This window comes from Capra hircus, chromosome 8 (assembly GCF_001704415.2).
Source record: "Capra hircus breed San Clemente chromosome 8, ASM170441v1, whole genome shotgun sequence".
In the NCBI taxonomy this organism is placed as follows: Eukaryota; Metazoa; Chordata; class Mammalia; order Artiodactyla; family Bovidae; genus Capra; species Capra hircus.
This window is the reverse complement of record NC_030815.1, coordinates 75,279,347-75,303,613: the sequence shown is the minus strand read 5'-3', so window position 1 is coordinate 75,303,613 and position 24,267 is coordinate 75,279,347. Positions and strand designations below refer to the sequence as shown.

The 24,267-nt window shown below is 41.9% G+C and overlaps 1 protein-coding gene across 1 annotated transcript in view; it reads left to right on the top strand.

The window, feature by feature from the left end:
- The window catches only part of DCAF12 (DDB1 and CUL4 associated factor 12), a 35,652-nt gene extending 11,800 nt beyond the window's left edge, over nt 1-23,852 (top strand). The window contains exons 3-9 of the mRNA XM_005684067.3: nt 8,706-8,912; nt 9,956-10,016; nt 16,675-16,868; nt 17,825-17,890; nt 19,131-19,293; nt 21,065-21,243; nt 21,753-23,852. Of these exons, the coding sequence (XP_005684124.1) occupies nt 8,706-8,912; nt 9,956-10,016; nt 16,675-16,868; nt 17,825-17,890; nt 19,131-19,293; nt 21,065-21,243; nt 21,753-21,911 (1,029 nt within the window). The 3' untranslated portion in view covers nt 21,912-23,852. The remainder of the gene's footprint in view (nt 1-8,705; nt 8,913-9,955; nt 10,017-16,674; nt 16,869-17,824; nt 17,891-19,130; nt 19,294-21,064; nt 21,244-21,752) is intronic.

Genomic DNA, 24,267 nt, shown 5'->3' with positions numbered 1-24,267 from the left:
TTTTTCCTAGACTCATGTGTAGTCTTTAATAATGAATAATCCTGTTAATCACCTTTCTCACCTGGAGAATTGAGTCACATGCTTCTCAGCATGGCCCTGGTGAATATATGGCCTGTTCTGGCAGTCCTGGAGGTTTGGTAGATGGGAAAACCCAGGTTACTGAGAGTGAAGGTTTGCTCACTTCCTAAGGAAAGTTAATAAGACAGTCTAGTTACTTCATTTGGTTCCTGTTTTCCTTGGACTTTTCCTTCAGTCTTCCTTTGCAAGTCCATATTCTTCTAAATTGATGTGTATTTGATTTCTTTCTGATTATGTAGGCCTTTGTTATCTGTATTATAGTCACTTGAGGTATGTGTTTAAAATGCAAGTTTGCTGGTGCCAATTAATTCAGGATTTTTCCTTCATTGAAACCTAGAAATTGGAATTTTAAACAAACTTATAGGCAGTTTTTATATGAATCACTGGCTTAGACTTGATGCTATATAGCAGTAATATATATATATATATTTGTCATCTTTTTAAATCTAGACCATTTGTTTGAATCTTCCTTGTATTTTCGAAAGCATACTCAGGGCACAGATGGGACATCATGTTTAATGGATCTGGAAGAATTTCCTTGTAGGCATCTTGGTTAATATCTGTTTAGTAGGACTTGCCTGGTCCAGTGGTTGAGAATCCGTCTGCCAATGCAGAGGACACGGGTTCTATCCCTGGTCTAGAAAGACCCCACATGCCACGGGGCAGCTAAGCCCATGCACCCAAACTACTGAGCCTGAGAGCCACAATAAAGAGAAGCCTCAGCAATGAGAAGTCCATGCACTGCAATGAAGAGCAGCCACCACTTGCTGCAACTAGACAAACCGCGCTTGCAGCAACAAAGACCCAGCGCAGCCAAAAAAAAAAATGTTCAGCAACCAGTTAGATGTAATCACTTTGAGGAAGCCCTTGATAAATAATTATTTTCTTTATATGCCTGTTACGGGTCTCAACAGACAGAGCAAGAAATTCTTTATTTTATATTTTGACTTCATCATGAAGCTTGACCAGGGATTGAACCTGCACCCTACTGCATTGAAAGTTTTAACTACTGCACCACCAAGGGAAGTCTCTGCCTATTGTTTTTTTAGGTCAAATCTTAACTTAGGTCATTAGTTTCCAATTTCTTAGTCTCTCTACTAGAAGAGTTAGAGTAAACTTTAGTCAGGGGCTTCCCTGGTGGCTCAGAGGTAAAAGCATCTGCCCGCAATGCAGGAGACCTGGGTTCGATCCCTGGGTTGGGAAGATTCCCCTGGAGAAGGAAATGGCAACCCACTCCAGTATTCTTGCCTGGAGAATCCCATGGACGGAGGAACCTGAATGTGCTACAGTCCACGGGGTCGCAAACAGTCAGACACGACTGAGTGACTTCACTTTCACTTTCGCTTCACTATGAATAAGGTTCAGTCATTCTGTATTGTATATTTGGATTCAGAGATTCATGAATTGAATCTAGGCTCCATTTCTTATTTATTTGGCTGCACCAGGTCTTAGCTGTGGCAGTCAGGATCTTTGATCTTCCTTTCGGGATTTTAGTTGCAGGATGTGGAATCTAGTTCCCTGACCAGGGATCAGACTTGGACCCCCTGAATTGGGAGCATGGATGCTTAGCCACTGGACCACCAGGGAAGTCCTGGGCTCCATTTCTTATTAGCTTTGTACCCTTGAACAAATATCTTCTCCTAAACCTTTCTTTCACCTTTAAAATAAATGGAACAAGTAGTATCTGCCTACCAGAGTCATGAAGAAAATTAAATAAGAGGTTGGTTAGCGAAGTGCCTAGAATATGTGCTTAGTAAATTGTTGATGTGATTAATGGCAGTGGTGGAGGAGGAAGTGGTAGCAGTAGTTTGATGGTTCTACTCTTTAGGTGTATTTCTGGCCAGATTCATATACACCAAAGATAAGAAGCTGGCATTTTTCTACCCTGTGAATGACCTGTTTTTTGTATGTTAGTCTTATCCCGAATAGCTTAAGCATTTAAAAATTACTCATGTAGATATTATTTATATGAGAAAATATAATTAAGAAATTACATTTAATTTCATCATGAAAAGGATTTAGATAAAAGATGTTTTCTGTATACAAATTAAAGTGTTACCTAGTTCTGATAAGAATACAGTGGAATAGATAATACATTTATAATGCCACTAAAACCCTTTTTTGAAAGTAATTTAACATATGTTTCAAAGACCTGGGATATATTATTTGTTGAATGAAGAGCCTAAAATATTATGCCCTTTGACCTAATCATAACAGAATAATTATTGGAAGCTATTTTTAATCAAAATGCTAATGATAGAATACTTAAGTAATTTATGGTAAATCAAATCTGTGTGATATTATGGAGCCATTGACATGATTGTGAAGATTGTAATAACATGCAGAGCTTTTGATACGTTAAATGTAATGAGGTACAGAATTCTCTCTCTCTCCTGATTATAGCTATGCATCATTATACACGCATGTGGTTAAGAACTGAATAGGCACTTGACAAATGAAAAACAGAAAACAGACTTGACAAGAGATACGACTCTGAACAATATTTCCTGCATTTTTAAATTTCCAGTATTGTAGATAAAGTATTATCAGTAAACTCTATAATTTTAAAAAAAAATTGTTACCTTCAGCTAGGTGAATCTTGTATTTTCTTATCCTAAAGCAGTGGAGAAAGTGGCCTTGCCCAGTTTAATTCATTGCTTGTCTTGTTTGCTGACAAAGATGGAGCAGTTATGTAATATACCTCCTCTCTGGGGAAAGGGTGTAAAGAAGGAACTTGGAAATAAGGTGGTGTAGGATATATGGCATTGGAGAAGCACATGGCAGCCCACTCTAGTGTTCTTGCCTGGAGAATCCCAGGGACAGCGGAGCCTGGTGGGCTGCCATCTATGGGGTCCCACAGAGTTGGACACGACTGAAGCAACTTAGCAGCAGCAGCAGGATATATGGCAAAAGAGTTTCCCCTCTTAGTCACACAAGTGTTTTGAGCTCCAAATAATAACTGGAGAGGGGTCTTGCCTTTCAGTGGGCAGTATATAACCATATTATTATTAAGTCTTTGTGCTATAATGCTCAGGAAATAAGAATGAGGGGAAAAGATTATATTATTGTTTTAATACTGTTATTATTAAAAGCTTATGATCTCTCAATATACCAGATAATTCGTGTATAATGACAATCTGCTCTTTAATAGTTTGCAGTTTAGAGATAAGGCTTCCTGTTAATTCTGAGTAAAAGAGCTTATGCCTTAAGATTCTTTAGGGAACAAAAAGCTGAGAGTATCTTGTTTTCTTCTGAATAATCTATACACTAAGTATTAGTATCCTTCAATACTATAGAATTTATTTTTCATTATTCATGGCAAGAAATGAAGATTTGTGTAAAATGAGTCTAGTTGGTCAGTTCTTTTGCTTATCCTTCAATCTTCTTTTTAAATTATTTTTTTCAAAACTTAATTAAAATTATTTATGTATTTTTTGGCTATGCTGAATCTTCCTTGCTGCCTGCAGGCTTTCTCTAGTTTTGGAGAGCCAGGGCTACTCTTTGTTGCGGTGCAGTAACTTCAGTAGTTGTAGCACGTGGGCTGGCTCCCAGGCTCTAGAGCATAGGCTTTACCGTTATGCTCGGGCTTAATTGCTCCGGGGCCTGTGGGATCTTCCTGGACCCAGGGATCAGACCCGCATCCCTTGTATTGGCTGGTGGATTGTTAACCACCAGAAAAGAAGTCCTCCTTTTCTTTTAAAATAATGCATGTCATATGTGTTTATTGAGGGAAAAAATTAACATTCCAGGACTTAGGTCTTTAAAAGGGTTTTCATTTAATAACATAGCATGAGAAACTTTCCGTGTTAGTAAGTCTCCTCCACTCCATCATTCTTAAAGGCTGTATCATAATCCACTGAGTGGTTATTCCCAATCGCCTGTGGTAGTTCACTAGTTTAAAAGTCACTGTAACTTGGGACTTCCTTGATGGTCCAGTGGTTAAGACGCCGTGCTTCCTTTGCAGGGGGCATGAGTTTGATCCCTGATTGGTAAATTAAGATCCCACATGCCACAGTGCAGTAAAAAAAAAAAAAAAATTTGATAAATAAGTAAATGGAGTTCATTGTAATTAAAGCTATTCACTTGTCATTATTTCCTTAGCGTAATTGCAGCATTTACACATTTTTAATCTTTGATGCGTATTGGCTAACCATTGTTTTGCTGTGTTTCTTGGTCTTGGCTCTCTCCTGTGCCCCTCCATGTCTCTGTTGGGGATAGAGAATGTATTCCTCTGCTAGGTTTCAGTCCTCTTCCCTTTCTCAGACTTAAGCTGCCCTCTGGCCTTTAATTATCTGACTCAGTACAGTTCATCTGGATATCTGTGCCTCCTGTGTGGATTTACTTTCCTTTCTCCACTAGCTTCTGCCTAACACACTCTGAGTTTTAGAGACTTTGTGAATCTCCCCTCCCCCCATTTTATTAAGCCATCCCGGCTTTCTGTGTAGGCAAATTTACATATCTCTGTAGGCAGATACATGCAGGCAGAGGTGTCCTCGCTGGTCTTAGAATCTTCCTGATTGTAAGGCCTTTGCTTTCTTTTTTTCTCTCTGCCCTAACTTATAAGCTGCAGGGAGCCATTAAGCCTCAAGCTTACCCTGCCATGCTGCTGGTTGCTGGCAGGTATCCCAGTAGGTGAGTGGGGAGCAGTCCCATTCTGGGAAATATTAGAGGAGCTGTATGAAGCCTTGGCCCCTTGTCACACAGCTTGGGGAGACACTATGTGGCATCCCATCCACATTTCTTAAACTTCCTTTGAAAAAGCAAGGGGGCTCCCTCCTTCACATGCTGCTTTGTCATTCCTTGGTGAGGGTGAGGTTGTGGGTAAACTCTTGGTTTCCTCTACAGAGCCAGCCATTTGCATCTCCCTTGTATGAAATTTTGTTCATCTATTCTGTCTTATAACCTGTGAATTGAAACAAAACATTAGAATAGACTATCTCTGAACCAGTACTTGTAAGGCACCTGTTCTGTCCTGAGCCCTGTGCTAGATACTTCACATTTTATTAAATCTCTTAGCAGCCATATTAGATAAATAATATTATTTAAGTTTTCTAGATAAGCAAGATTCAGAAAGGTTAAACGACTGATCAAGTTCACATAGCTGCTAAGTAAGCATTCTTAAACCTAGACCTCTCCCAAGTCCAAAACTGGAGAGGTTGGACATAAGACTCTCTTGGATGCAAATAAATAAAGCCTTTTCTCTTTTCCTTTTCTGGGAGGCAGAAATGGAGACTTGTTTAAGGTATAGGGTTGTTTCTTATCGAATACATTGTCCTCAGTGTACAGAGCAGATTGTCTCTACGCCAGTGCTTCTCAGACACTTCCATGTACTTGGAGATCTTGAGAAACTCCAGATTCTGATTTAGTAGGTCTAGGGTGAGGCCTGAGATTCTTGGTTTCCAGCAAGCTTCCAGATATTCCTTTGACTAGCACAGCTCTAGATCAGTGGTTTTTAAACCTGAGCAGTCAGTAAATTCACCTGGAGATTCTTGACAAAAATTCAGTTTTACTGGCCCAAAATTCAGAACTTTCTACTTGAAGGAGTTTTATGGTAGACTATGGGAATTATTTTTGTTTTGTAGTTTTTTTTAAAAAAAGAAACTTCCCCAGGTTATTGTGATAAGCAGTTTGAGAATCACTGGTCTAGAAGCTGACATATTCCGGGTACGTTGTCCCATACAACACAGAGGCGTAAGTGGGCAGTAAATTTTGCTGTATTTAACATTTGAGGGGCTATGTTGGTTAGGTTAGGGCTTCCCTGATGGCTCAGATGGTAAAGAATCTGCCTGCAATGCAGGAGACCCAGATTCAACCCCTGGGTCAGGAAGATCCCCTGGAGAAGGGAATAGCTACCACTCGAGTATCCTTGCTTGGAGAATTCATGGACAGAGAAGCCTGGCAGGCTGTAAAAGAGTAAGAAACGCAATCATATTTCTTGGAAGGCCTAGCTCGCAAACCCCAAGAGCAGAAAATATTCCTGGATCTCAGAAGGAAACAGCTGGGAATTGGAAAGCCACTAGGACCCAGGGGTGGCTTCATAAGTTTACTGTTTCCTTTTCTCTGGGAATGGCTTTGGTAGAAAATGGGCCACCCAGTTTGGTTTAGCACCACCAGCCAGTTCCGTACTGCTGAGAGAATTTGAATGACCTGGTCTAATCTAGGCTCCAGAGTGGTTCTCCCAGAGCCAGGAGGCCACCCCAGGACAATACTGTGATCTGGACATCTGGGCTTATATCAGATGAACTCAGCTCCAGGGCCGCACTCTGAGTGCAGGGACATAGGGGTCTCCTAACATCTTTGGGCAGGCCCCGGTAAGGTGGTTACTCTTTAAGTGCTTACTGTATAGCTTTGTGTTGTTGGGGCAGGAGAACAGAACCAGATAAGATAAAACCCCTGCTCTTGGAATTGAGAGGGCATTATTAGCTTAATGGAGAAGAGAGACAAGTGAATATTTTAAAACTGTGATAAGATCTAAGTATTGTGAGTAGAGGGTTATCTTGGAAGCCTGCAAGAGAGGAATTTAATCAGCCTGGCCATTAAGAAATATTAGGAGAGAACATGTCTGAACTGAATCATGAAACGTAAGGACATAATGGCCAGGTAAAGAGAAGAGTAGGCAAAAGCATTTCTGGCATTGGAACAGCCTAACCATGAAATAAAGTCACTATATATCATTGAAGATTTTTGTGTGAGTAATAATTTATAAGACTTCCCCAGTGGCTTAGACAGTAAAAGCGTCTGCCTACAACACGGGAGACCTAGGTTTGATCCCTGGGTTCGGAAGATCTCCTGGAGAAGGAAATGGCAACCCACTCCAGTATTCTTGCCTGGAAAATCCCATGGATGGAGGAGCCTGGCAGGCTGCAGTCCATGGGGTCACGAAGAGTCAGACACGACTGAGCGACATTTACTATTTACTACTATAATAATTTATAAGCAGCTCTTTCTATAGTATAGCGTCCATGGAAGGATGTGAAGCTGGAGAGATAGATAGGGGCCACGTTGAGGAGAATCTTGATGCCATGCTGAAGGGCTTGAATTTAGGGGAAAGTGAAAGTGAAGTCGCTCAGTTGTGTCCGTCTGTTTGTGACCCCATGGACTGAAGCCTGCAAGGCTCTTCTGTCCATGGGATTTTCCAGGCAAGAGTGGGTTATCATTTTCTTCTCCAGGGGATCTTTCCGACCCAGGGATCGAACCCAGGTCTCCTGCATTGTAGGCAGATGCTTTACCGTCTAAGCCACCAGGGAAGTCAAATTTAAGGGAAGGGGAACTATTACATATTTTTTAATGGACATGGGAGGATTTCCGTTCTTTAGGAAGATGAATGATTATAGTGTGGAGTATAGTTTTGTTGATGGCCTTGCCTGAAGGCAAGTCGTGCAGAGAAGAGAGGATGAAGAAGAAGGAGCCAACTGTAAGAATATTTAGGAGGAAATTAGGGGTCTAGGGTGAATCCCAGGCTTGAGTGAGCAGACAGATTGTGGTGGTATCAGATGAAATGAACAATTAGGGGAAGAAGATAATTTGTTTTAGACACATTGAGTTTGAAAATGCCTGTCAGACACATCGGTGATGGTGCCAGTTAGGTGGGGCTTGGCTTTAAATAGTTGTCAGGGTTTACAGGTTTGGGAGTGGTTCCCCTCACTCTTCCTTTCTTTTTAAAATCCCCTCCCCACCAGTCTCTGCTTGACACTTTTATTCTAGCTACTCTTCCTTTTCTTTTTCTATTTTAAATTTAAGAATTACCTACTTCCTCCTTTCATAGATCTTCCTATGCAAGCAGTAGGTTGTTTATACAAAGATTTGACATGTTTTGGCTTCACGCTGGGATTTGCTGATAGAATTTTAAATGAACTTCCTAGACTATAAGGTATATGAGGACAGAGATCATTCCTAGTAGTTAGGTTTCTCACACCTAGAACAGTTCTTGGCATTGAATTGGTGCTGACTCAGTGAGCAAATAAAGGAATGAATCATTGACACATAAAGAGTTTAATAATAGACTCCACTGGGAATGCCCTTTCTCTAAGACTGATCTTTTCTATCAATCATTTCTCTGAGTTGAATTTTGGAGAACGGAAGAGGGTTGGTTTGTTACAGAAGTGGATAAGGGCATTTCAGGCAGGAGGAGCGGCATGAGCAGAGACATGGAGACACAGGACAGATGAGTAGTTGAGACGTGAATATCTTTTTCTCATATCTCAGGCCACTCTAGCAAACCCGGTATGGTTTATACTTAGGTCTAATAGTGGTTGTGATGTGTTTTGTTTATAGTTTTCTACACATGTGTTGCTAAGAATTAGTGATACATAATACGGTTGCACTGGTAGAAAACCTTTCATCAGGTTTATTAGGTCCAGAGTCTAATACAAGTCTTCTTTGAAGCCATCTTTGAATATCAGGCAGAATTTACTTCTTCCTCTTCTGTGTTTATATAACATACTACACCTATCTCTGTTATGTTTTCTTATTTACATGTTTCATTTGACTAGTGTAGCCCTGACTTTGCAGTTAGTAGACATTAATTAAATGTTTGATGGATAACTGAGTGAATGAATGGATATTTATACCCAAGGTCAGCCGCACTGAAGAGAAACTTCACCTTCTTCTTCTCTTTTCTCTTGTAGCTGTTTGTAGTGGATGTCCAGACAAGCCAGATCACCAAGATTCCCATTCTGAAGGACCGGGAGCCTGGATGTGTGACTCAGCAGGGCTGCGGTATCCATGCCATCGAGCTGAATCCGTCTAGAACACTGTTAGCCACTGGAGGAGACAACCCTAATAGTCTTGCCATCTACCGGCTGCCTACACTAGATCCTGTGTGTGTGGGAGATGTAAGTTTTTAGACAGAGCCCAGCAGGTAACATGGACCTTCCTCCCGTAAGCCCTTCAGGAAGGAATAGTTTGCTTACTGCTGACTCGGGGGCTGGGGTGGGGGTGAGGAGCTGTAACGGTGAGACGTGGGTGTGGAGATTTCAGAGTGGGTACTGCGCTCCCCACAGAGAGCTTCAGATGTTGGCAGAAGGTATGTTTGATAAAGGTGCGCGCAGCACACCTCAGATGCCAGCAGCAGTGGCTTGGTGTTTGAGTCCACAGTGTTTACACATCTCCTACTGCCCATGCTCAGAAAAGTTTGTTAAGTTATTCATTCAGCAACTATTTTTTGACCCTTCTGTGGCCAGGCATTGTTTTAGACTCTGGGGATGTAGCAGTGAATAAAAGAGACAAAGCTCCCCCCCCGCCCCCCATCCTCTTAAAGCCTGTGCTCAAGTGAAGGGAGGCATATAAACCAACAGAAATGTACCAGCAGTAAGTCAGAGCGGTGAGTGCCATGGAGAAGAGTAAAGGCAGGCTAAAGGGAGAGAGTGTGGTGGAGGATGCTATTGTCTGGGAAGGCTTCTTGGATAAGAATAACACTGAGCAGGGAGGCTTAAAGGAAATGTGGTACAAGCCATGCTGATGTCTGAGGAAGAGAGTTCAGAAGATGGAAGAACATAGAGGTCGGTTCTAGCTGTTGTCCCAGGAAGCAAAGGGGAGAGTGCCAGGATGAAGTTGTAGGGATGAGAGGTGGGTAATGGTGTGTAGGAGCCGCAGGTAAGACATCGAGAGAGAGAGTGCTGGAGCAGTGTGTCCACCGGCCATGTTTATAGCCCGTAAGCCAGCCAGTTTCATTCCAGCTTTGAGCTTCTCAAGACAGAAAGTTAAAGATTGTAGGATCATGCCATTTGGGTTGTGATCACCAGAGATGGGAATTGTAATTTTTAGAGATACTTTCATTCAGCCTTTTAAGCTTTTCAGGGGCGTGCATTGCTATCCTCATTTTACTCGTTTCTTTTCCCCCCTCGCCTCCCGCACCCGTTGCGCCCTCCTCTTGAAGGATGGACACAAGGACTGGATCTTTTCCATCGCGTGGATCAGTGATACTATGGCCGTGTCTGGTAAATTGCCCTTTTGCAAGGAATTCTGGTGTGGCAGGGTGGGAGGGAGGCTAGAAGTTACAAAAGGGATAGTAGCGGGACTGGAAATAGCCCAATAACCGAGCATCAGCCAGGGGCCAGAAAACCTCGTGTTGTCTCTTTCTCTGACTTAGCATGTGACCTTGGATAAGTCATGTCCCTTGTATATTCCTAATCTGGAAAGTACTGGAAGTACTGGCACACTTATTACTCATACTCTGCCTTTTTTAAAAGAGCCTGTGTGATGGCCCCTTAGCTTCAACATTTTGTTGCGATTTGCTGAGACAATAGTTGGGAAAGTGCTTTTGGAAAAGTTGTGCTCTGGAAAATATTAGGAGCAATTATCATTTTCTGTACAACTCTATAATGTTAATAAAGCTATACAGGATTGGGGGAATTCCCCTCCCAATGGTAGAACAGTCAAGAAAAATACATGGAAATGAGAGAAGAGATACTCAGATGCTTTCTGAATGCCCACAGCAGCCTAAAACGTAGGCTCAGAATGCCAGCCAGCTTTTCTGGGTACCTGGCTTCCCAGGTGGCACAGCAATAAAGAATCCGCCTGCCAATGCAGGAGACACAAGAGATGAGGGTCAGGAAGATCCCCTGGAGGAGGAAATTGCAACCACTCCGGTATCCTTGCCTGGATAATTCCATAGATAGAGGAGTCTCAGGAGCTATGGTCCATGGGGTTGCAGAGAGTCAGACATGACTGAGGGATGGAGCATGCCTGCATATATGTGTAAAAATATAATCGCCCATTCCAGATTCCCAGATTTTTAAAAATCACAAGAGTTGCTAAATTAAGTACTTCATATGTTATTTCTTAGAACCATCATAACAATCCTAGAAGGTTTGCATTGTTAGCCTCATTTCACAATTAAGAAGATTTAGATTCTGAGAAGTTATAATTTGCCAGAGGCTACAGAGACAGTGAGAGATGGAGTCAGGATCTGAAGCCAGCTCTCAGTTCAGAGCCCATGTTTAGAACTGCTACGAACAAAGCTAAGGGAACATAAATGTTTCTTTCTTTGGAATTTTTGCAAGGCAATAGAAATCAGCAAGGAAGGAAGAGAAGTCTAATGGACAAGCATCGTCACAGTTCAAAATTTTTCAGTAGTGGTTCAGAAGCTTTTGGATTCCCTGTCATTTGTCTCCCCAAGAATTGAGAGCTCCTGGAGGGCAAAGTCTGAATCACGTCCCCTCTATAGGGACTATGTGTATGACAGTAACCTGAACTAAATGGGCTTGTTGGGAGCCAGGACTTGGCTTTTTTGGAGAGCTTTCCTTCTCTTTTTTAATATACCCTGGGAGCGTTCTATGTTTTCAGACTGATAGCTTCCAAGACTACATTTTGTGAACAGTAAGCAGGTTTTAAGAATACTGGCTCTGAAACAGGAACACCCTCACAAATATAGAATACAAATTTATAGTTACCAAAACAGAGAGGGAGGGAGTCAGGACAGTTTAAGGGTATGGGATTAACTGATATAAACTATTGTATGTAAAATAAAAAAGCAGCAAGAATATACTGTATAGCACAGGGTATTATGCTCAGTATCTTATAATAACCTATAGTGGAATATCTGCAAAAATACTGAGTCATTTTGTTATCTACCTTAAATTAATATAGTGTTATAAATCAATTATATTTCAATTTAAAAAGAAAGAATATTGATTCTGAGAAAACTATACTCTGAAAACTGTACAACATTTATGAAGGAAATTGAAGATGTTATAAAGGAAAGGAAAGATATCCTATGGTCTTGGATTAGAGGAATTAATGCTGTTAAAATATCTGTATTTCCCTAAGCAATCTACAGATTTAATGCAGTCCTTACCAAAATACCCATGACATTTTTCATCAAACTAGAGCAGTCCTAAAATTTATATGGAACCACAAAAGACCCCAAATTGCTAGAGCAGTTTTTTAAAAAATTTTGTTTGTTTGCTTGCTGGCTTTTGGCTGCTTTGGGTCTTCGTTGCTATACACAGGCTTTTTCTAGTTGCAGAGAATGGGGGCTACTTTTTGTTGCAGTGTGCAGGCTTCCCATTGTGGTGGCTTTTCTTGTTGTGGAGCATGGGTGCTAGGCACTTGGGCTCAGTAGTTGTGGCTCTTGGGCTCTAGAGGACAGGCTCGGTAGTTGTAGCACATGGGTGTAGTTGCTTCACGACATGTGAAGTCTTCCTGCCCCAGGGATCGATGCAGGTGGATTCTCATCCACTGTACCACCAGGGCACTCCTGCCAGAGCAATCTTGAGATAAAAAAAGAACAAAGCTGGAGATAGCATGCCCCCTGACTTCAGACTAAACTACAAAGCTGTGGTCATTGAAACAACATGGTACTGGCACAGAAAGACACTCAGATCAATGGGACAGAACGAAGAAGTAAAACTGGTCAGTAAATCTGTGGCAAAGCATATGCAATGGAGAAAAACCAGTCTTTTTAATGAGAAGTGCTGGGGAAAATGGACAGCTATATGTAAAAGAATGAAATTACTGATAGAACATTTTCTCACACCAATATACTAAACTAAACTCAAAATAGATTAAAGACCTAAATGTAAGACTGGAAACCATGAAACTCCTAGAAAACATAGGCAGAACTCTCTTTAATATAAATCATAGCAATGTCTTATTTGATCTCCTGAGGCAAAGGAAACAGCAAAAAAAGACAGCCTATGGAATGGGAGAAAATGTTTACAAATGATATGACCAATAAGGATTAATATCTAAAACATATAAACAGCTCATACAACTCTATAAAAAAATAAACAGCCCAGTTAAAAATTGGTCAGGGGATGTCCCTGGTGGTGCAGTGGGTAAGAATGCACCTGCCAATGCAGGGGATACAGGTTCAATCCCTCGTTGGGGAACTTAAATCCCACAGGCTGAGGAGCAACTAAGCCCACGTGCTCCAGAGCCCCACAACTGGAAAATCCCTGCACCATGACGAACAGTGCCACATGAGGCAGTGAAAATCCCATGTGCCACAACCGAGACCCAAAGCAGCCAAAATAAAATTTAATAAAATAGGTAGCTGTGGAATTCCCTGGCAGTCCAGTGGTTAAGACTTTGCGTTTCACTGCCAAGGGCACAAGTTCAGTTCCTGGGTAGGGAACTAAAATCCCATAAGCCACATGCCACATCTAAAAAGCTAAAACAGGTAACGACAAGGACCTATTATATAGCACAGGGAACTCTGCTCAATATATTGTAATAACCTAAATGGGAAAATAATTTGAAAAAGAATAGATACATATATATAACTGAATCACTTTGCTGTACACTTGAAAGTAACACAATACTGTTAATCGACTATATTCCAATGTAAAGTAAAAATTGAAAAAACAGAAGATGTGGTATATATACACAATGGACTATTAGTCAGCTATTAAAAAAGAATGAAATTCTACCATTTTCAACACAATGGATGGACCTGAAGGGTATTATGCTTAGTAAAATAAGTCAGTGAAAGACAAAAACTCATCACTGGAATGTGAAATCCAAAAATAAAATGAATGTATAAAAACAAAACAAACAGTTTCACAGAAAAAGAGAATAAACTAGTGGCTACCAGTGGGGGTTGGGGGGCAAGATAGAAGTATGGAATTAAGTACAAACTACTGTGTATAAAATAAGCAACAGGGATATATTGTACAGCACTAAGAAATATGGCTATTATTTTATAATGACCTTAAATGGAGTATAATCTATAAAAATATTGAATCACTGTGCTGTACACCTGAAACAAATAGAATATTGTAAGTCAACTAATACTAATAGTAAAAAATTAAAATCTAGGGACTTCCCTAGTGGTTTAGTGGTTAAGACTTCTAATGCAGGGGGCCCTGTTTAATCCTTAATTGGGGAAGAGCCCATATGCTTCATGGAGCAGCAAAAAAAAAAAAAGATTAAAATCTAAATGCGCTATTCTCATCTTCTATTGAGACTTTAATTATGATAATATAGAACATACCTTCCTTTTAAACTGTAGAATAAATAAAAACTACATACACAACAAAAACCCATCAATGTTCCTAATATATAGTTTTGCCATCTAAATTGAGGAAATCTAAGTTGGTACACCTCCCTACCCTAGTGATGGAGATGCCCTGTGACAAGCTGTGTGCAGGATACACACCACCACATACAGTTGTGGAAGCTAAAGAGTAAAATCACAGTATACATTACGTGCAGAGACAATAAGAAGCCTAATTTGGAGGAGTGATATATATAAAGATTGAGAAACGGCCTCAAAATTTTGCAGTAAGCAGCTCAGTTGCAAATATTAATAGCTCCAACATTCAGCTATGCAGGAGAGCAGGGGGGAGATTTTTGGGAAGGAACTTCCCTGGTGGTTCAGTGGTTGAGACTCCACGTTTTAGCTGCAGAGGGCCTGGGTTTGATCCTTGGTTGGCATCCTAAGATCCCATAATCTGCACAGAGCAGTAAAAAAAAAAAAAGCTGTTGAATTTTCAGTTATGCTTCACTTACATCCAAATCAGGAATTTCATACTCTGAGAGGTCACATCAGCAAGAAAGTTCAGATAGTTCTAAGTCAATGTAGATGTCTTACTTAATTGGGTATAAACAAGGTTCTATTATTTACCAAAAAAGAATGTTTGATGTACCATTAACATGAAAATAGGTTTTGCTGCATTATAAAAAGAATATTGGCTCTGATAATAAAGACGTGAATTTGAATCCTGGTCCTACCGCTTATTAGCATAGAGGACAAGTTACTTAAGTCTTTTTAAGACTTGGGTTTAAACATGGATAATGATTATACATACTTTAAAGGGTCATTGGGAAGATCAAATGATTTAGTGTTTAGTGGCTGCCATAGTGAAAATGCTCAATACTTGTTAACCAGTGTTAATGTTCACATTTGATGAACATCAACCCCTTGATGATGAACATTCCCCTCAGATTCAGGGTATTCAGACTCATCCTCTCCCTCCCTACCATTGACATATTGGTAAATGCTCCTACCTTTTACCTAGGCACACAGCCAGGGAACTAAGACTGTTCAGTCTCCGTAGATTACCAAGCCCTGTTGGTATGATTTTCTAAAATATCTCTTTTACCCATCAATTTATTTTCTGTCCTCTCTGGGTGCTTGTCATCTGTCTTTTGAATTATCCCAATGTCCTTCCATATTTTCTCTCTGATTCTAGTCTTATCTCCTCTAATCTAATCTTCATGTTGCTGCCAGATTAGTTCTTTAAATAAATTTTTCCTTACTGCAAAAGTAACATGTTTGTTATAAGAATTTTAAAAATTCAAATAAAAAAGGAAAGCATTACCCACACAATCTCTGCCTAGAGATAGCCACTGTTAACATTTTAAAATACATCTTGCTAGTCTTTTTTCAGTACATATTCCAGTTGTTAAAATGGGATCATTACTAGGTTAAAATAGGATCATTTAGAGGGATAGATAGATGTATGATATACCAAGTATAAGAAAAACATTGATGGTAGACTCTAGATGTAAGTATATAATTCATTGTAAAATTCTTCCAACATTTCAACATGCTTGACATTTTTCATAATAAAGCTTGTGGTGTTTTATTTTTTTAACTTGCATTGTAACTCTTACATAGTTTTCTAGATATGCCCTTCTCTTGGTGTCCTTTTCTGGATTTCACACACACTGAACCCTCTGTTTTGAACCTGTCCACAGACCTTACGGTGCAAACAAATTGAGTGATATTTCTCCCATGTTAGACAGTTTTTATTGTGAAGTATTCAGGAGATTTAAAGTGTGGGAGGGGCACCTTCTGGTCTGAAAGGAATGTTGGCAAATATTGATACTGAAAGGAATTTGAGGATTTTTTTAATGGTTCTTGATACTGTTTTATATCTATCCAATAGACCTGTTTTAAGTGCTTCATTATTGTTTCCTAAGGAAAACAATTTATGTTTAAGCATCCGTCTTATGTAGAACAATCATTCTTAATTCAGGAGTTGTGGTTCTTTTAAGGGGCCTAGGAACCTCCCTGAAGTTGAGTGTGCAATGTAGATCCTTGGTGTATTTTTCCACAGAAAGAAGTCTTTAACATTCCTAAGTCTGAAGAAGAGGTACTGTGACTCAGAAAATGTTCAGCACCACTGATCTAGAGTGGAAGTTGCCAGATCCTGTTGCCTAGTAGAAATCACCTGTGCATTCATGCCCCAGTAACCTGAGCATTTGGCTTGGAACATTACTGAGCTTTGTCAAATGTATTATGTTCTCTTTTGAAAAGTCTCACCAACCACATTACACTTAAAGGTTACATTTTGATGTAACCACTTCCCTGGCAGTACAGTGGTTAAGACTCTGCGCTTCCAATGCAGGGGGTGCAGATTCGATCCCTGGTTGGGGAACTAAGATCCCGCAGGTTGTGGGACAGGCATGGTCAAAAAAATATACATATATATGATTATATATCATCTCCTACACTTCAGTTGAATCATTCTCTCAGTGTAGCTGTTAAAATGCATACTGCTGTCCATTTTGGTTTGGGCCACTGGCCAGACTTCTGCACATGTGAACATGGTGCCCAGAGGACTAGGCTAAGAAAGTCCTGGCTTCTGTGGGACTGTCTCGTGGCGAGTTGGTATGTCTGATACCCATGGTTTCCTTGCCCGGCAGGCTCGCGTGATGGTTCTATGGGACTCTGGGAGGTGACAGATGATGTGTTGACCAAAAGTGATGCAAGGCACAATGTGTCGCGAGTCCCTGTGTATTCTCACATCACTCACAAGGCCTTAAAGGACATCCCTAAGGAGGACACAAACCCTGACAACTGCAAGGTCCGGGCTCTGGCCTTCAACAACAAGAACAAGGTATGAGCTTGCCAGAGGTCCCTGAAGCCTATTCCCCTTGCTTCAGTTTCTTGGCTTATGTCTTGGAAGATGCACTTCCCTTCTCTTCTCCCGAGTCAGAGCTTACTGCATAACTCGGTTCTGAGCCCAAGTGGCATCTCTTGAAGACTGAGGGATGCTCAGTAACAGTCTCTCTCTGAGAAAGAGTATAACTAAAATTACGAAACCTGCCCCTTGCAGTGAGTATTCTTTGCATGGTTCATGTCTGTTAACCTCTCAGAGTTTCCCCAGCGCCATTCTGGTCTGTCTCTCATCTGCACGTGACCTTGCAGGTGCTTTGTTTTGGGTATGATTTTCCTATGTGCACTCACTTTCTTCTCTCGTATTCAGTTTCTTTTCATTCTTCACAGCCTCTTCTCAATGCTTCCATCAAGTCTAATCATCTGAGTCAGATCTCCTGAAACTGGACTATTAAATAGACTGCTGGTTTGAAGACCCAGACCCATAAGAGAAGAAAGGCTTTTCCCAAAATTTGAGTCAGACCACAATTTGAGGGCTAGTTCCCTTAGCCTCCCATCTCTCATCCATGTTTAGTGGTTGGGGTAGACTTATCTCCTACCTTAGACCCTCTACTTACAGAAGCTCTCACACTGAGACTTACAAAACTGGCTTTCATGTGTGTGCTCTGTTCTAACTGTCAAACAGGATGTCATGTGTATGATTGTATGCTACTGGTTTTTTGAACCTTGAGTGTCTCCGTTCAAGCCTGGACTAGCTTCTTGGGTTCTCTCAAGAAGCAGCCTTGCTTTACTATGTTGTCCAGCTGCATTTCATAGGGTGAGATGAGGGGCTGATAATCCCTGGCACCATCATGGGATCCAAGTGAGGAATGGAGGACCCCATCCTGCAGGTATTCTCCTGCTTACTGTTGTATGTTAGTTGCTGTGTGTATGACCTGTTTTTCATTGCTTTTGCAGGAATTGGGAGCAGTATCGCTGGATGGCTACTTTCATCTCTGGAAGACTGAAAATACCCTATCTAAGGTGTGATGAACATGACTTAGTAGTTTCACCTTTAAAATACTGTAATCTTCTCGGAATTTTTCATTCTTATCTAAAACATGGATTCTTGAAGTGTCTGGACGTGTGATCACGTGGTACATGAACTTCTGAGTCTAGCCTGCCTCTCTTGAAAATCTTTTAAAGAAGTCAGTGGGGTGATGCTTTCACATGGTTCACATTGCAAGGGCCTGCTGAGAGACTCCTTTAACTCACAGTCCTCCATTCCACAATGCATCTCAGTATTTGCTTATGCATTGTGCACTATTTGCAGCATTGTAAGGGCAGGCAAACCTAAATGTTAGGAGTTGTTGACAAAAATCAATTAAAAGAAGTCATCCCCAAAATAATCATGTAAGGTATGTGTGTTGGTTGCTTAGTCGTGTCGCAACTCTTCGCAACCCCATGGGCTGTAGCCTGTCAGGCTTCTCTGTCCATGGAATTCTCCAGACAAGAACACTGGAGTAGGTTGCCATTTCTTTCTCTAATGCAAGGTATGAATTTACAATATTTGCAAGCAGCTTTTGCCTAAAGCTAAATGTACCTGTCAGTCTTTTGCTCTGTTCTTGTCCCAGAGGCCTTTGAGACTTATTCCTTCTTTGATGGAATCTCTTTCAAGAGGAAGCAGAGCTCCAGGAATCACTGATTCCTTCATGTTGCAGGAGCTTTTGGGCTCCACCACCCTTTCTGGGTGCCTCAACTTCAGTGGGCTCTGAAGAGTGGCTAAATGATAAGGATCCAGGGTCAGCGCTGATTGGGCTGCCTGGTTTGGGCAGAGCCACGAGTGTGCTTTCTGTAGTGTAAGCTACCACACAGTGGGGGATTTAGGCTGCAGGTAGCCAGAATCGAGATCTCCTACCTGAAGATCAGTGAGAAGGTTAGGCTCTTCCTGGGAGAGAAAACAGATGGACCCTTGGCTTTAGTGCCCTGGAGTTATCCCTGGAAACAGCCTGTGGTTTTTGGCCTTTCTCTCTGCTTCTCATTATTTAATTCCAGCTTGACCTTTTCCCCTAACCAGTCCTCTTCAGTACCTAGATCTTGTTTATTATCACCACTGTTTATTTCTCTAACATGCCTTGGGATGGAACAGTACATGTCTTTTGATCTCTGACTTTGCATGTCTTGTGTATGAGGAAAGCCCACAGAGGTGGGCAGCAAAGAACAGCGCCCTTCTGTATACTCTCTAGTATTACCATGGTTACCTTTCTCCCCTTTCTGTTTTCAGCTCCTCTCCACCAAACTGCCGTATTGCCGTGAAAATGTGTGCCTGGCCTATGGTAATGAATGGTCAGTCTATGCAGTGGGCTCCCAAGCTCACGTCTCTTTCTTGGATCCGCGGCAGCCATCATACAACGTCAAGTCTGTCTGCTCCAGGGAGCGTGGCAGTGGTGAGAGCCCTGTGTGCCCCTCAGGCTTACAGCTGCATTGCCATTGGTTTTTCACCTTCTGTTTCTATATTGGTTTCCAGACAAGTACAGAGATCTTTATGAAGGTATTTGGTAACACAGAGGGGAGCTGGAATGCCTGCATGGCAGCCAAGCTTCAAACACTTTAGACAAATGTGTGGTCACAGAAGCCTTTGATGGAAACCAACCGTGAGGATATTGGTGGTTTCCGTACTCCCTCACATCACCCTACTCTCTTTCCTGTGTTAGTTTTTTTGTTGGAACTCTGCCTGAACTAGAAAATTCATTTTATGCTAAGGGATGATGCAGTCGACTGAGGGGCATTTTGCAGAGGGCTATGAGGAAACTTTTGGGGGTGATAATGATTATTTTGGTTGTGGTGATGGTGTCGTGGATATATACATATGTTAAAATTCACATTGTGTACTTTGAACATTTGCAGTGCATTGTATATTGATTGTATGTCAGTAAAGATAAAGAAGATATTTAGTTCTGACCACTGGATGAACTAGACTTCAAAACCCCACCATCACCACCACCACCAATCTTTAATAGCATATTCTCTCTGAGGGCACCCTCATTCTTTATTGAGGAATAAAAAGGCATGCTTGTACTGTACTTAAAGATTTTAGAATACTTCAGTCAGCCATCTCATTTCATCTTACAAAGAACGCTGTGGGAGGCAGTTTACACCCCATTTTATAGAGGAGGAGACTAGGACCCAGATAGGTTAAATAACTTGCCCAGCATCACACTGGTTGGTGGGGGAACAGCCCAGGGACCAGAATCTAGAGGATCCAATTTAACAAAGTGTGTTTTCTTCTTCTCTCTCCTTTGTCCCCCTTCTCTTGTAAAAGCGTGGCTGCAGTTAAAAGGCACTGCATGGGTTACACTTTAGCTTCCCTTCTCTCTTTCAAGTAGTATTTATTTTCATGCAGATGTTGCAGATACGGCCTTTGTTTGGGGCTTGTTTTTAGTTATCTTTGAAATACTTACATTTCAGAACTGAGAGAGTAACTGTGTGTAAGTAAGGGAAAGTAAATTGCCTTGGCAGGAATGATGTCTGCAGTGAAGAGATTTTGGTTACTAAAATCTCTTTTAGAGAGTGGCATTCAAACCTAATAAGAAGATATTGATTTCACAAATACTAGTGAAACCTCTTTGCATCGCATGCTCTTATTTAATCCACAGATGCAGCAGATGTGTTTTCCCTGTGACCCAAAGGGATTAGGTGACTTGTCTTAAATTCACAAGTGAGAGACTGTGCACCTTTGAGTCTTGAGTTCTAGGCGATTTGCCACTCTCCTAACACACTTAATACCAGATAAAGACCTCTTGCCGTGCCATGGTAGTGGTTTTAGGTCAAATACAAGAAAGTCCTTGTTAATGTAATGATTTATAAATATGCACATTACCCTCAGTTTCAGTGTGGGTTAGAAACATATAATGGAGAAGAGCTCAGAGTGATGAAGGATGATACAGAGTGAGCCAAGGGGAGGCAAGAAGGCTCAGGGCAGGCTTGCGGTCCTAAGCCACAAGCATCTCAGGCATCATCAGGCACTTTTCCGAGGCTTACGGGAAGGGTCCTGTTAATGTGCGGAGGGCCAGTATGGCATCACGGTCCTTTGGCTTGTGCGTGAGCTAGGTCTGCCGTAGGAAAGGTGCTGAGGTATGTCGGGGTGGCATGTGAACTCAATGCCAGAGAAATTCGGGCTCGCAGATCCGATCGCCCTTTTACTTTTCTCTCTCTCAGGGATCCGGTCAGTGAGCTTCTATGAGCACATCATCACTGTGGGCACAGGGCAAGGCTCCCTGCTGTTCTATGACATCCGAGCTCAGAGGTTCCTGGAAGAGAAGCTCTCAGCTTGTTACGGGTCCAAGCCCAAACTCGCAGGAGAGAACCTGAAACTAACAACTGGCAAAGGCTGGCTGGTGAGTAAGCCCGGGCCTCACATGGTTACTAGCCAGTGACAGAAAAGTTGTCTTTACATTCCCACCCCTACTAACACATCATAGTTTTTCACTAGTAAGAGGCAGGTTAAAGACACTGTCCCGTGATTTTTGTTTTTGTGTCTGCACATCCATGGGAAAACTGAGGCCCAGAAGACACACCAGTTGACCCAGGATAACCTGCAGGTGATAACAGTCAGAAGGAGAAGGAGCCTCCCCTTGACACTGCCAGTGAATTATTAAAGCATTGGTTCCAGCAGTCCTGAGAAGACCTTAGGCTTGCGTAGCATTTCTTCATCCTACTTGGCTCCTCCCTAATGTCATTTGGAAAAATGGGGCCCCTTGTCCATGAACACCAGTCTCCTGGGATCCATTGATACATAACAGGACCTTCTCCTTTCAAGGGGCCCGGAAAGCATTCTTGTCCCTTCTTTCACCTTTTCTGCCCCCCTGGCAAGTGCTAACAGAGTCTCTTTTTTTTCCCCCCATAGAATCATGATGAAACCTGGAGGAATTACTTTTCAGACATTGATTTCTTCCCCAATGCTGTTTACACCCACTGCTACGACTCGTCCGGAACGAAACTCTTTGTGGCAGGAGGTCCCCTCCCCTCAGGGCTCCATGGAAACTATGCTGGGCTCTGGAGTTAATGACAACCAACTGTCTCCCAAAATGCAGAGATTTACACTAACTTCCATCTTCAGTTTCCATTTCTTCTTTTGATTTTTTTCCAATTGTGTGAGGCCCTCATATTTTAGTGGGAACACCAGAGTTTGCCTATGCTTTAAGCACTTGATAGGAAGAACCTCTGTACAGAAATCTAAAGGACATTTTGTTTTTTTGTTTTGTTTTTTCTTTCTTTGGTAAACAGAATTTAACTTTACCATCTTTCTTTCTTTCTGGCTTCTCAACTAGACATTGTTAATTCCTGTTTGTATTTGTTCTTTAAGTGACACACACTCTCCCCTCTCTGGGTTCCTTAGATTGACATAGTCATTCTCACCCTTACTTCACTCTTGAGAGGTAGGGCTCCTTTATAATTATATAATTGCTGTCCTAGACTTTCTGTGAAAGTTTGGGGGCTGTGTGTGTGTTGTATGTGTGGTGTCTGTGTGTGTGAGAGAGAACTTGTGTGCCTGCAAGTACCGTGTGTCATTGAAGTTACGTGGAGTGAGGATTACTGTAATTAAAATATTTATAAAAGAAACAACTTTATTCACAGAGTCCAGCTTTGGGACTGGTCTTTATCTTGTTTTGTAAAGTCTAACAACACTGATTATAGGAAGTAAAAATAGAAAGGAAAACAAATCACCAGTAGGAAACCCTTTGAGTTCGATTGAAAGCTTCCTGGGACTCTGATGCCAGGACCCCAGAGTAATCCATCTCCCACCTGTCTCTCCCCTTCTGTGTGTCCCCTGGGGGAGGACATTGCTGTGTGTGTGTCACTTCCACTTCAGTTTCCCATCTGGTCAAATCCATGGCCACTACCCCCAAAACATCAGAGTCTCAGTTCAAAATGCGGCTCTGGCAGTTGCAGAAGGTCTGGTGGGACTTGGTAAAAAGAATTTCCATCCCAACCTCCCTCCCCCTCCTTTCAGACAAGACCTGATATGGTTTCTCAGGGACCTGGAATGGGAGACCTCAGGTCTGCTAAAATTCACACGCTTTGGTCCCTTTGGCTTTGAGGAGAAACTTCTTTGCCTTTCTTCTAATCTCCCCAGTGGGTTTTGCTTGTGTTTTCTAAAATGGGTTCAGTTCAGGAGGGTGGGATGAGCAGGGGATTTATCTGTGTGTAGTGAGTGCCTCATGTGTGGAATGTGTGTTTTCTGAAGACAGTGGAGCCACTCTGTTGGCTCAGCCCTGGGATGGCGACGGGGTGGCCTACAGCCAACAGCGTTGTGCATGTAAAAGCAGCAATGTGATCAGTGATTTGTTCCACCCCTGAACTGTTTAGTCTGAGGTTTTTGAACTTGCAGGCAACTGACTGACCAGTTACTCCTTGGTTTTTTATGCATCATATTGCAGATAAGAGCTGTTCCCACCCCCACATTCCTCCACCACTCTAAGCACACACTCTGGTAGCAGCCCATTCTGGGGGAAAGAAGTCATATTCCTGCACTCTAGTGTCCAAGTCGCTTTCCCAGTTGTCCCCCCTGCTCTGGGTGTAACTGAGGAGATTGGGAAAAAAAAAAGAGTGTCTTCTCTTTGGTGATGGCGGCTGATGGGGAGGGGAGACAGCAAGTCCACCGTGTATAGTGTTGCAAGGCATACACCATAGGTTCTAGAATTCTCATCTTCTAACCTAGAGATATAGGTGCTATAAACAGGGAATTAAGCAAAATGCTGGATGCTACAGATCTTTTAATTGTCTTAATTTTTTTCTATTATTAAACTACAAGCTGTAGATTTCTTAGTTCTCACAGAACTCATTTTAAACCTACTTGTATAAAAAAAAAATTTTAGAATGTTTTGTACTGTTGCCAGACCCTCTTCTGTGATGGGTAATGCATTTGATTGTTTGAGGTTTTGTTTTTCAAAATGTAGCACTTGACTTTTTGCCAAGTAAAAATAAATAAATATTCCAGTGCAAAGTGGTTTGAGTATGTGTAGCCAAGAGGCAGCAGGAAAAAGGTCCCAAGTGACTGGATGGAAGGTCAGTTTGGGGTTCTCGGATTGCTTGAAGCAGAACACAGGAGTTCCCTCAAGGGTAAAGGTGGGTCAAGGGCAAAACACACTAATACCTGCTTGCTCCTGGTCCCCAACCCTGGCCCAGGAGCATTTGCTCTGGAGTCCAGTTGAGAGTAGGTACGCCTGGAGGAAGTGGTGTGGTGCTTGGAGAAAAGTACAGACTGACAGGGAGCGAGCATGCTAGTCCTTGCTCTGAGTGACTGGATGAGCAAAGTGACCAGCTCCTCTTACATAAACCAGGGGTGGTGATGGGCCCCGTCTGCTTCAGTGGAGGGGCCCTGAGAATGACTGAAAGTGCCCCAGGAACAGGCTTTCATT